The sequence below is a fragment of the Eurosta solidaginis genome, chromosome 1 (assembly GCF_040869045.1).
Source record: "Eurosta solidaginis isolate ZX-2024a chromosome 1, ASM4086904v1, whole genome shotgun sequence".
In the NCBI taxonomy this organism is placed as follows: Eukaryota; Metazoa; Arthropoda; class Insecta; order Diptera; family Tephritidae; genus Eurosta; species Eurosta solidaginis.
Window position 1 is genome coordinate 187,217,306 of NC_090319.1, and position 13,944 is coordinate 187,231,249.

General features: G+C 37.7%; 1 protein-coding gene across 3 annotated transcripts in view; it reads right to left on the reverse strand.

Moving 5' to 3' along the window:
* LOC137236957 (protein anoxia up-regulated-like) overlaps window positions 1-13,944 on the reverse strand; it is a 1,647,042-nt gene that overhangs the window by 370,557 nt on the left and 1,262,541 nt on the right. For all 3 annotated transcript variants that reach the window (XM_067760043.1, XM_067760044.1, XM_067760042.1), the window contains one exon: window positions 11,742-11,912. In XM_067760043.1, the coding sequence (XP_067616144.1) occupies window positions 11,742-11,912 (171 nt within the window). The remainder of the gene's footprint in view (window positions 1-11,741; window positions 11,913-13,944) is intronic.

Consider the following 13,944-nt stretch of genomic DNA (forward strand, 5'->3'; position numbering starts at 1 on the left):
AGTCACACCTGGTCCATTTTTATGGCGATATCTCGAAAAGGCGTCCACCTATAGAACTAAGGCCCACTCCCTCTTAAAATACTCATTAAATCCTTTCGTTTGATACCCATATTGCACAAACGAATTCTAGAGTCACCCCTGGTCCACCTTTATGGCGATATCTCGAAAAGGGGTCCACCTATAGAACTAAGCCCCACGCCCTTTTAAAATAATCATTAACACCTTTCATTTGATACCCATATCATACAAACAAATTCTAAAGTCACCCCTGGTCCACCTTTATGGCGATATCTCGAAAAGGCGAACACCTATAAAACGAAGGCCCACTCCCTTTTAAAAATACTCATTAACACCTTTCATTTGATACCCATATCGTACAAACAAAGTCTAGAGTCACCCCTGGTCCACCTTTATTGCGATACCTCGAAAATGCGTCCACCTATAGAACTAAGGCCCACTCCCTCTTAAAATACTCATTAACTCCTTTCGTTTGATACCCATATTGCACAAACGAATTCTAGAGTCACCCCAGGCCCACCTTTATGGCGATATCTCAAAACGGCGTCCACCTATAGAACTAAGGCCCACTCCCTTTTAAAATACTCATTAACACCTTTCGTTTGATGCCCATATTGTGCAAACAAATTCTAGGGTCACCCCTGGTCCACCTTTATGGCGATATCTCGAAACGGCGTCCACCTATGGAACTAAGGATTACTCCCTTTTAAAATGCTCAACACCTTTCATTTGATACCCATATCGTACAAACGCATTCTAGAGTCACCCCTGGTCCATCTTTACGGCGATATCTCGAAAAGGCGTCCATCTATAGTACTTAGGTCCACGCCCTTTTAAAATACTCATTAATACCTTTCATTTGATACCCATATCGTTCAAACGCATTCTAGAGTCAACCCTGATCCACCTTTATGGCTATATCCCTAAATGGCGTCCACCTATAGAACTATGGCCCACTCCCTCATAAAATACTCTTTAATGCCTTTCATTTGATACACATGTCATACAAACACATTCCAGGGTTTCCCTCGGTTCATTTTCCTACATGGTTATTTTCCCTTATGTTGTCACCATAGCTCTCAACTGAGTATGTAATGTTCGGTTACAACCGAACTTAACCTTCCTTACTTGTTTTTAATTATGTTTCTTTTCTTTTTTATTATTTCTCCATTTCTCCATTTTCCCATCTTTGTATTTGAGTTTTCGCATAAATAAGCTCCTTTTGTAAATTTGATACGAGTTTATAAAATAGTGAAGTACTTTTACCTACAATGACTTTTAGTTTACGATGTATAACGGTATTTCTAGTTCCAGCAATTCGTCAATGAACATGTGTACATACATACATATGTATGTTCATATGGGTGGAATAATAAAATAAACAAGTAAGGAAGGCTAAGTTCGGGTGTAACCGAACATTACATACTCAGTTGAGAGCTATGGAGACAAAATAAGGAAAATCACCATGTAGGAAAATGAACCTAGGGTAACCCTGGAATGTGGTTGTATGACATGTGTATCAAATGGAAGGCATTAAAGAGTATTTTAAGAGAGAGTAGGCCATAGTTTTATGGATGGACGCCATTTAGGGATATCGCCATAAAGGTGGACCAGGGCTGACTCTAGAATTTGTTTGTAAGATATGGGTATCAAATGAAAGGTGCTAATGAGTATTTTAAAAGGGGATGGGCTTTAGTTCTATAGGTGAACGCCTTTTCGAGAAATCGCCATAAAGGTGGACCAGGGGTGACTTTAGAATATGTTTGTACGATGTGGGTATCTAATGAAAGGTGTTAATGAGTATTTTCAAAGGGAGTGATCCTTAGTTCCATAGGTGGACGCCGTTTCGAGATATCGCCATAAAGGTGGACCAGGGGTGACTCCAGAATGTGTTTGTACGATATGGGAATCAAACGAAAGGTGTTACTGAACATGGCATTAGGTCTATAGGTGGACGCCTTTTCGAAATATCGCCATTAGGGTGGGCCCAGGGGTGACTCTAGAATGTTTGTACGATATGGGTATCAAACGAAAGGTGGTAATGAGTATTTTAAAAGGGAGTAATCCTTAGTTCTAAAGGTGGAAGCCTTTTTGAGATATCGCCATAAAGGTGGACCAGGGGTGACTCTAGAATGTTTGTAGGATATGGGTATCAAACGAAAGGTGTTACTGGGCATTTTAAGAGGGAGTGGGCATTAGTTCAATAGGTGGACGCCTTTTCGAGATATCGCCATTAGGGTGGGCCAGGGGTGACTCTAGAATGTTTGTACGATATGGGTATCAAACGAAAGGTGTTACTGAGCATTTTAAGAGGGAGTGGGCATTAGGTTTATAGGTGGACGCCTTTTCGAGATATCGCCATTAGGGTGGGCCAGGGGTGACTCTAGAATGTTTTTACGATATGGGTATCAAACGAAAGGTGTTACTGAGCATTTTAAGAGGGAGTAGGCATTAGGTCTATAGGTGGACACCTTCTCGAGATATCGCCATTAGGGTGGGCCAGGGGTGACTCTAGAATGTTTGTACGATATGGGTATCAAACGAAAGGTGTTACTGAGCATTTTAGGAGGGAGTGGGCATTAGGTCTATAGGTGGACGCCTTTTCGAGATATCGCCATTAGGGTGGGTCAGGGGTGACTCTAGAATGTTTGTACGATATGGGTATCAAACGAAAGGTGTTACTGAGCATTTTAAGAGGGAGTGGGCATTAGATCTATAGGTGGACGCCTTTTTGAGATATCGCCATTAGGGTGGGCCAGGGGTGACTCTAGAATGTTTGTACGATATGGGTAAATAACGAAAGGTGGTACTGAGCATTTTAAGAGGGAGTGGCCATTAGGTCCATAGGTGGAGCCTTTTCGAGATATCGCCATTAGGGTGGGCCAGGGGTGACTCTAGAATGTGTTTGTACGATATGGATATCAAATTAAAGGTATTAATGAGGGTTTTAAAAGCGAGTGGCCCTTAGATGTATATGTGAAGGCGTTTTCGCGATATCGACCAAAATGTGGACCAGGTGATCCAGAAAATCATCTGTCGGGTACTGCTAATTTATTTATATATGCAATACCACTAACAGTATTCCTGCCAAGATTCCAAACGCTGTTGATTTCGCCTGGTAGAACTTTTTCATTTTCTTCTACTTAATATGGTAGGTGTCACACCCACTTTACAAAGTTTTTCCAAAGTTATATTTTGCGTCAATAAACCAATCCAATTACCATGTTTCATCCCTTTTTTCGTATTTGGTATAGAATTATAGCATTTTTTTCATTTTTCGTAATTTTCGATATTGATAAAGTGGGCGTGGTTATGGTCGGATTTCGGCCATTTTTTATACCAAGATAAAGTGAGTTCAGATAAGTACGTGGACTAAGTTTAGTAAAGATATATCGGTTTTTGCTCAAGTTATTGTGTTAACGGCCGAGAGGAAGGCCAGACGGTGGACTGTGTATAAAAACTGGGCGTGGCTTCCACCGATTTCGCCCATTTTAACAGAAAACAGTTACCGTCATAGAGTCTATGCCCCTACCAAATTTAAGAAGGATTGGTAAATTTTTGTTCGACTTATGGTATTAAAAGTATTCTAGAAAAACTAAATGAAAATGGGCGGAGCCACGCCCATTTTGAAATTTTCTTTTATTCTTGTATTTTGTTGCATCATATCATTACTGGAGTTGAATTTTGACTTAATTTACTTATATACAGTAAAGATATTAATCTTTTTGTTAAAATTTGAATTAAAAAAGAAAATTTTTTTTAAAGTGGGCGTGTTCTGCATCCTATTTTGCTAATTTTCATTTAGCACATATATAGTAATAGTAGTAACGTTGCTGCCAAATTTCATCATGATATCTTCAACGACTGCCAAATTACAGCTTGCAAAACTTTTAAATTACCTTCTTGTAAAAGTGGGCGGTGCCACGCCCATTGTCCAAAATCTTACTAATTTTCTATTCTGCGTCATAACATCACCCCATCTACCAAGTTTCATCGCTTTATCCGCCTTTGGCAATGAATTATCGCATTTTTCCGGTTTTTCGAAATTTTCGATATCGAAAAAATGGGCGTGGTTATAGTCCGATATCGTTCATTTTAAATAGCGATCTGAGATGAATGCCCAGGAATCTACGTACCAAATTTCATCAAGATACCTCAAAATTTACTCAAGTTATCGTGTTAACGGACAGACGGACGGACGGACGGACGGACATGGCTCAATCAAATTTTTTTTTCGATACTGATGATTTTGATATATGGAAGTCTATATCTATCTCGATTCCTTTATACCTGTACAACCAGGTCCAATCAAAGTTAATATACTCTGTGAGCTCTGCTCAACTGAGTATAAAGATGCTAAAAAAATTTTAAGGACTACCTTTATATAAATGGGCCAAAAAATAGAAGGCAATTTTTCCTTTAATACAGACATAATCTTGTTGATTTTTGACTAAAAAAGCTTTAACAAGAGCTCTTGTAAATGAATTTTGGGATTTAAAATTATAAAGGCAGAGGTACATTTTTAACAAATATGGGTAACAGAGCGCGCAATAGTTGGGCAAAGCGGGCTAGGTGAGGAAAATATTAAATAAAAAGATGCCAAAAAAATTTTAAGGACCACCTTTATATAAATAGTATCCCGAACCAATCTCAACCCAAAGATAGATGCAATGAAGCCAATAAATATTTTAGTGTCACACACATTCCCATGCTCTCAGAAAATTTCGCATATGACATTATCAAAAATTCTAATATAACCTGGCATACATATCTAATTGCACGCTAGCAACGTGCTTTACTAAAACAAAAAGTGCGATTGAGCAACAACAACAAAGTAACGTCGTATATGAAATAGCATGCAAGTAACAAAGAAGAATGCAACAAAATATATATCGGAACTACCAAACGAGCTTTATGCACTCGACTAGCAGAACACGGAGCTGATATAAGAAAACAAAGACAAGGTACACCATTATCACAACATGCAATAACAAATAACCATGTAGCTGACTTTAAAAATGCGAAAATAATAGATATAGAGAGAAAGGAAAAAACCAGATACACGTTAGAAAGCCTACGGATTATGCAAAAAACGGATAAAACAATAAACAACAAGTAAGGAAGGTTAAGTTCGGTTGTAACCGAACATTACATACTCAGTTGAGAGCTATGGTGACAACATAAGGGAAAATAATCATGTAGGAAAATGAACCGAGGGAAACCCTGGAATGTGTTTGTATGACATGTGTATCAAATGAAAGGCATTAAAGAGTATTTTATGAGGGAGTGGGCCATAGTTCTATAGGTGGACGCCATTTAGGGATATAGCCATAAAGGTGGATCAGGGTTGACTCTAGAATGCGTTTGTACGATATGGGTATCAAATGAAAGGTATTAATGAGTATTTTAAAAGGGCGTGGACCTAAGTACTATAGATGGACGCCTTTTCGAGATATCGCCGTAAAGATGGACCAGGGGTGACTCTAGAATGCGTTTGTACGATATGGGTATCAAATGAAAGGTGTTGAGCATTTTAAAAGGGAGTAATCCTTAGTTCCATAGGTGGACGCCGTTTCGAGATAACGCCATAAAGGTGGACCAGGGGTGACCCTAGAATTTGTTTGCACAATATGGGCATCAAACGAAAGGTGTTAATGAGTATTTTAAGAGGGAGTGGGCCTTAGTTCTATAGGTGGACGCCGTTTTGAGATATCGCCATAAAGGTGGGCCTGGGGTGACTCTAGAATTCGTTTGTGCAATATGGGTATCAAACGAAAGGAGTTAATGAGTATTTTAAGAGGGAGTGGGCCTTAGTTCTATAGGTGGACGCATTTTCGAGGTATCGCAATAAAGGTGGACCAGGGGTGACTCTAGACTTTGTTTGTACGATATGGGTATCAAATGAAAGGTGTTAATGAGTATTTTTAAAAGGGAGTGGGCCTTCGTTTTATAGGTGTTCGCCTTTTCGAGATATCGCCATAAAGGTGGACCAGGGGTGACTTTAGAATTTGTTTGTATGATATGGGTATCAAATGAAAGGTGTTAATGATTATTTTAAAAGGGCGTGGGGCTTAGTTCTATAGGTGGACCCCTTTTCGAGATATCGCCATAAAGGTGGACCAGGGGTGACTCTAGAATTCGTTTGTGCAATATGGGTATCAAACGAAAGGATTTAATGAGTATTTTAAGAGGGAGTGGGCCTTAGTTCTATAGGTGGACGCCTTTTCGAGATATCGCCATAAAAATGGACCAGGTGTGACTCTATAATGCGTTTGTTCGATATGGGTATCAAATGAAAGGTGTTAATGAGTATTTTAAAAGGGAGTAATCCTTAGTTCCATAGGTGGACGCCGTTTCGAGATATCGCCATAAAGGTGGACCAGGGGTGACCCTAGAATTCGTTTGTGCAATATGGGTATCAAACGAAAGGAGTTAATGTGTATTTTAAGAGGGAGTGGGCCTTTCTGGACCAGGGGTGACTCTAGACTTTGTTTGTACGATATGGGTATCAAATGAAAGGTGTTAATGAGTATTTTTAAAAGGAAGTGGGCCTTCGTTCTATAGGTGTTCGCCTTTTCGAAATATCGCCATAAAGGTGGACCAGGGGTGACTCTAGAATGAGTTTGTACGATATGGGTATCAAATTAAAGGTATTAATGAGAGTTTTAAAAGGGAGTGGTGGTAGTTGTATATGTGAAGGCGTTTTCCAGATATCGACCAAAATGTGGACCAGGGTGACCCAGAACATCATCTGTTGGATACCGCTAATTTATTTATATATGTAATACCTGCCAAGATTTCAAGGGTTTTTTATTTCGCCGTGCAGAACTTTTTCATTTTCTTCTACTTAATATGGTAGGTGTCACAACTATTTTATAAAGCTTTTTCTAAAGTTATATTTCGCGTCAATAAAATAATCCAATTACCTTACCATATTTCATCCCTTTTTTCGTATTTGGTATAGAATTATGGCATTTTTTTCATTTTTCGTAATTTTCGATATGGAAAAAGTGGGCGTGGTCATAGTCGGATTTCGTTCATTTTTCATACCAAGATAAAGTGAGTTCAGATAAGTACGTGAACTGAGTTTAGTAAAGATATATCGATTTTTGCTCAAGTTATCGTGTTAACGGCCATGCGGAAGGACAGACGGACGACTGTGTATAAAAACTGGGCGTGGCATCAACCGATTTCACCCATTTTCACAGAAAACAGTTAACGCCATAAAATCTATGCCCCTACCAAATTTCAAAAGGATTGGTTAATTTTTGTTCGACTTATGGCGTTAAAAGTATCCTAGACAAACTAAATGAAAAAGGGCGGAGCCACGCCCATTTTTAAATTTTCTTTTATTTTTGTATTTTGTTGTACCATATCATTACTGGAGTTGAATCCTGACATAATTTACTTATATACTGTAAAGATATTAAATTTTTTGTTAAAATTTTACTTTAAAAAAAAAAAAAATTTTAAAAGTGGGCGTGGTCCTTCTCCGATTTTGCTAATTTTTATTAAACGTACATATAGTAATAAGAGTAACGTGCCTGCCAAATTTCATCATGATATCTGCCAAATTACAGCTTGCAAGAATTTTAAATTACCTTCTTTTAAAAGTGGGCGGTGCCACGCCCATTGTCCAAAATTTTACTAATTTTCTATTTTTCGTCATAAGTTCAACTCATCTACCAAGTTTCGTCGCTTTATCGGTCTTTTGTAATGAATTATCGCACTTTTTCGGTTTTTCGAAATTTTCGATATCGAAAAAGTGGGCGTGGTTATAGTCCGATATCGTTCATTTTAAATAGCGATCTGAGATGAGTGCTCAGGAACCTACGTACCAAATTTCATCAAGATACCTCAAAATTTACTCAAGTTATCGTGTTAACGGACGGACGGACGGACGGACATGGCTCAATCAAATTTTTTTTCGATCCTGATTATTTTGATATATGGAAGTCTATATCTATCTCGATTCCTTTATATATGTACAACCAACCGTTATCCAATCAAACTTAATATACTCTGTGAGCTCTGCTCAACTGAGTATAAAAAAGAAGATACAGACGAAATAGCCGCGACATACCTTTTATGTTTATAGTTTTAGTTGATGATGACAAGTGTACCACTAATGATGGAATCGACAGTGTTTGCTTTTTTATACTCAGTTGAGCAGAGCTCACAGAGTATATTAAGTTTGATTGGATAACGGTTGGTTGTACATATATAAAGGAATCGAGATAGATATAGACTTCCATATATCAAAATAATCAGGATCGAAAAAAAATTTGATTGAGCCATGTCCGTCCGTCCGTCCGTCCGTCCGTCCGTCCGTCCGTCCGTCCGTCCGTTAACACGATAACTTGAGTAAATTTTGAGGTATCTTGATGAAATTTGGTACGTAGGCTCCTGAGCACTCATCTCAGATCGCTATTTAAAATGAACGATATCGGACTATAACCACGCCCACTTTTTCGATATCGAAAATTTCGAAAAACCGAAAAAGTGCGATAATTCATTACAAAAGACCGATAAAGCGACGAAACTTGGTAGATGAGTTGAACTTATGACGCAAAATAGAAAATTAGTAAAATTTTGGACAATGGGCGTGGCACCGCCCACTTTTAAAAGAAGGTAATTTAAAATTCTTGCAAGCTGTAATTTGGCAGTCGTTGAAGATATCATGATGAAATTTGGCAGGCACGTTACTCTTATTACTATATGTACGTTTAATAAAAATTAGCAAAATCGGAGACGGACCACGCCCACTTTTAAAATTTTTTTTTTTTTAAAGTAAAATTTTAACAAAAAATTTAATATCTTTACAGTATATAAGTAAATTATGTCAGGATTCAACTCCAGTAATGATATGGTACAACAAAATACAAAAATAAAAGAAAATTTAAAAATGGGCGTGGCTCCGCCCTTTTTCATTTAGTTTGTCTAGGATACTTTTAACGCCATAAGTCGAACAAAAATTAACCAATCCTTTTGAAATTTGGTAGGGGCATAGATTTTATGGCGTTAACTGTTTTCTGTGAAAATGGGTGAAATCGGTTGATGCCACGCCCAGTTTTTATACACAGTCGTCCGTCTGTCCTTCCGCATGGCCGTTAACACGATAACTTGAGCAAAAATCGATATATCTTTACTAAACTCAGTTCACGTACTTATCTGAACTCACTTTATCTTGGTATGAAAAATGAACGAAATCCGACTATGACCACGCCCACTTTTTCCATATCGAAAATTACGAAAAATGAAAAAAATGCCATAATTCTATACCAAATACGAAAAAAGGGATGAAATATGGTAAGGTAATTGGATTATTTTATTGACGCGAAATATAACTTTAGAAAAAGCTTTATAAAATAGTTGTGACACCTACCATATTAAGTAGAAGAAAATGAAAAAGTTCTGCACGGCGAAATAAAAAACCCTTGAAATCTTGGCAGGTATTACATATATAAATAAATTAGCGGTATCCAACAGATGATGTTCTGGGTCACCCTGGTCCACATTTTGGTCGATATCTGGAAAACGCCTTCACATATACAACTACCACCACTCCCTTTTAAAACTCTCATTAATACCTTTAATTTGATACCCATATCGTACAAACTCATTCTAGAGTCACCCCTGGTCCACCTTTATGGCGATATTTCGAAAAGGCGAACACCTATAGAACGAAGGCCCACTTCCTTTTAAAAATACTCATTAACACCTTTCATTTGATACCCATATCGTACAAACAAAGTCTAGAGTCACCCCTGGTCCAGAAAGGCCCACTCCCTCTTAAAATACACATTAACTCCTTTCGTTTGATACCCATATTGCACAAACGAATTCTAGGGTCACCCCTGGTCCACCTTTATGGCGATATCTCGAAACGGCGTCCACCTATGGAACTAAGGATTACTCCCTTTTAAAATACTCATTAACACCTTTCATTTGATACCCATATCGAACAAACGCATTCTAGAGTCACACCTGGTCCATTTTTATGGCGATATCTCGAAAAGGCGTCCACCTATAGAACTAAGGCCCACTCCCTCTTAAAATACTCATTAAATCCTTTCGTTTGATACCCATATTGCACAAACGAATTCTAGAGTCACCCCTGGTCCACCTTTATGGCGATATCTCGAAAAGGGGTCCACCTATAGAACTAAGCCCCACGCCCTTTTAAAATAATCATTAACACCTTTCATTTGATACCCATATCATACAAACAAATTCTAAAGTCACCCCTGGTCCACCTTTATGGCGATATCTCGAAAAGGCGAACACCTATAAAACGAAGGCCCACTCCCTTTTAAAAATACTCATTAACACCTTTCATTTGATACCCATATCGTACAAACAAAGTCTAGAGTCACCCCTGGTCCACCTTTATTGCGATACCTCGAAAATGCGTCCACCTATAGAACTAAGGCCCACTCCCTCTTAAAATACTCATTAACTCCTTTCGTTTGATACCCATATTGCACAAACGAATTCTAGAGTCACCCCAGGCCCACCTTTATGGCGATATCTCAAAACGGCGTCCACCTATAGAACTAAGGCCCACTCCCTTTTAAAATACTCATTAACACCTTTCGTTTGATGCCCATATTGTGCAAACAAATTCTAGGGTCACCCCTGGTCCACCTTTATGGCGATATCTCGAAACGGCGTCCACCTATGGAACTAAGGATTACTCCCTTTTAAAATGCTCAACACCTTTCATTTGATACCCATATCGTACAAACGCATTCTAGAGTCACCCCTGGTCCATCTTTACGGCGATATCTCGAAAAGGCGTCCATCTATAGTACTTAGGTCCACGCCCTTTTAAAATACTCATTAATACCTTTCATTTGATACCCATATCGTACAAACGCATTCTAGAGTCAACCCTGATCCACCTTTATGGCTATATCCCTAAATGGCGTCCACCTATAGAACTATGGCCCACTCCCTCATAAAATACTCTTTAATGCCTTTCATTTGATACACATGTCATACAAACACATTCCAGGGTTTCCCTCGGTTCATTTTCCTACATGGTTATTTTCCCTTATGTTGTCACCATAGCTCTCAACTGAGTATGTAATGTTCGGTTACAACCGAACTTAACCTTCCTTACTTGTTTTTTTTTTGTTTTAAATTATTTTTATTTATTAATGTAATAATCCACCCCATCTTCAGTGTAAGTGGATGTAAATATTTTCCTATTGTGGTGGTTGATAATTAATGTTATTTTTGTAATTTTTTTCCCCAAATAAAATTCACACTCTCGCCCCAGAAGATGCTAAGAAAATTTTAGCGAAACTTTGGGCTGCAAGGTGGAAAAAACTTTGTTTTTTTCGCACCCCACATAAACTAGATCAGACCAGCTTCTTATGAATAAAAAAAATTATATGAATTACACTGATCGGCAACAAATAATTAAAAAATGTCGCTTATTTACGAGTACATATTTTTTATATATAATTGCACCCCATTTCCTTTTCAGTGAGAAGTATTTTGTGATAGGAACACGCAAACTTACGAGAGAGCTGACAGGAGCTAACAGGGTGACATTATTTCCAGAAAAGAAAACGCCATTAGAAATTGCCTCAAGTTGATTTTCATCACGAAGAGTTTCTATTGTATTTAGAACTCAGATGATCTTACTTTGTACATAAATGCAGTAATTAAAAGTTGTGCTCATTCATTGGCAAAAACTTCTTTAACATACTCACCCTCTCCCGTAGCTGGTTTGTCGTTGCCTGCGCTTTCACGTTTTCCTTGTTGACTTAGGTACCATGATAGTATGTTAATATCTGTCCGAACTTTGTCTGAATCATAAAATGGTCTTCTTATATTATAGGCCTTATCTCCACATATCCTCACAGACGAAAGATGACTTTTTCCTTCATATTTGAATAGAGATTCTTAGTCTTACATTTTACGAGACCAGTTAATTAATTAGCTTAACAATGTATTATAATAAAAATAATATATTTTAATGCATTAATGGGCTTTTTTTCGAAAGCTGCAAAATTTTCTTTGCTCGCTTAGAAAAATATTTCAATTGAAAAGCAGAAATAACTTGATCAACTCGCTTGATTTGTTCTTGTTTTCAAGTGAAATTTTTTTCCAAGCCAAGGGGTTTGCTCTGCTGACAAATTTTTTAACAATTGCAACCATTTTGCTCCCAAATCGAATTGACATCCGTTAACTGTGTTGTTTCTTTGCGATTTTTCGAATATTAGTAGTAGAAAGAGGAAGCCATATCAGTTTACAAATACACTATTTTTAATTTTATGATGAACATAGGTAATTTTATCAAAAGTGAGGGCACCAAGAAATCGTGCACCCTCGTAACCCTATGAACATACGAAACCTAAACCATTTCATGTCGTTTAACTTCAGGGGTAATTTGTTGGTATCTCTCCTTGCCTCCTGTTTGTTAGAGTCCAATAGCCAAAGATGCAATTCTTAGTATTAGTATATAATTGTAGAACCATCAATATATGCGTTCGTTCAGAAATAACAATGCGTTTAAGACCATGAGTTGGAAATGACTTATACCACTTTCAAAATAAAGAGCTCGATTCATCGTTTAACGTCAAAAACTCGACTAGTAAATCGATTCACGTAAAAATGTAATTAGTAAATAATGGAGATGCCATAACGAAATGTACTCATTGAATATGTTTACTGAAAAAGTTTCTAAAACTTGCCGCGCTTAAAAAAACAAACGCTTAGCCGATCAAACACCGACTTCGTGATTCACAGAATTACCGTAGACGTACTGTGTAGTAACTAGAAGTTTACGCCGATCACTTCATCGGTGGCAGCGGCGTAGGTTCTATTGTAAAGGCGACTTACGGCTGCTGTTAATGCTCTATTATTAGTCATAATTCTCGTTGCACAGTTTTACGATCAGCACCAATGCTGGCTTTTGTTGGTCGCGCCAAAGAGCGTATCCAGTTTTTTCGGCTGTTTTAAAAGCTACAATTTCCGACGCACGAACAGTAGCAATCCCAACTATCAGTCGCTACCACTCCTCCTGACCCTCACACCATATACCAGCACCGAAGCTAAAGGACTGCGACTTCAAACTCATACCTTCGTCGACGTCACTTTTCTAGAAGCTCTAGGTGTAGCTCCGAAGAATTTCTAACAGATGTTTTTGCCGCGCTATGCTGCCGAGCTACACCAGAGGAACACCTTGAAATGTTAGGAAATAACTATTCGGCCAAGGATTCCGCCCTCGACATAATAAGCTGTCCAAGTGGATATCATTGCGTAACTCATGGGTGAAAATCGTATACGTACAATCCTAGACGCATCTACATAATTTAAATTTTACAAGGACCATTTTATAAATTTTTAAAATATAGGCCGAAAATTTGCACACATTTGTGTTCGAAACATTGATCTCAACCAAAACAATATTTTAGAATGGAGGTCGACCGATTTTAAGTTAAAAGATATTAAGGTTATATACTCAGTCCAAACTGTTGTTTTTCCGGCCTCACCTTGTAAATATTGTGTCTACGTATTCACATTTGTAACATGAGTCGTAACGTGTAGGTGATATTTAAACTTGGTTGATAGACTATTGTTAAAATGTGGAGGTTTTTCCCAATGATCAATAAGAAAATACGAGTGTACTGTTCAACGTTTAATAAAGGAGTGAAATGTCAAATGCAATAAAATAGTGAAATTATCTGACATACGCATTGTTAAATATATATTTAGGGTTGCTATTTTAAGTACCATATTTCAACACCCTCCTCAATGGGAATGTTATTCTTCTAAACTTAACAATTTCATTAAATCTGTATGTTTCTTCTTCGACAAATTTTTTGTTAAAATATAAGCTATCATGGTATGCGTTGACACATATTCTAACTTTATGTCACCTTTCTCAAAAATCTATCTATCTCGGTACAG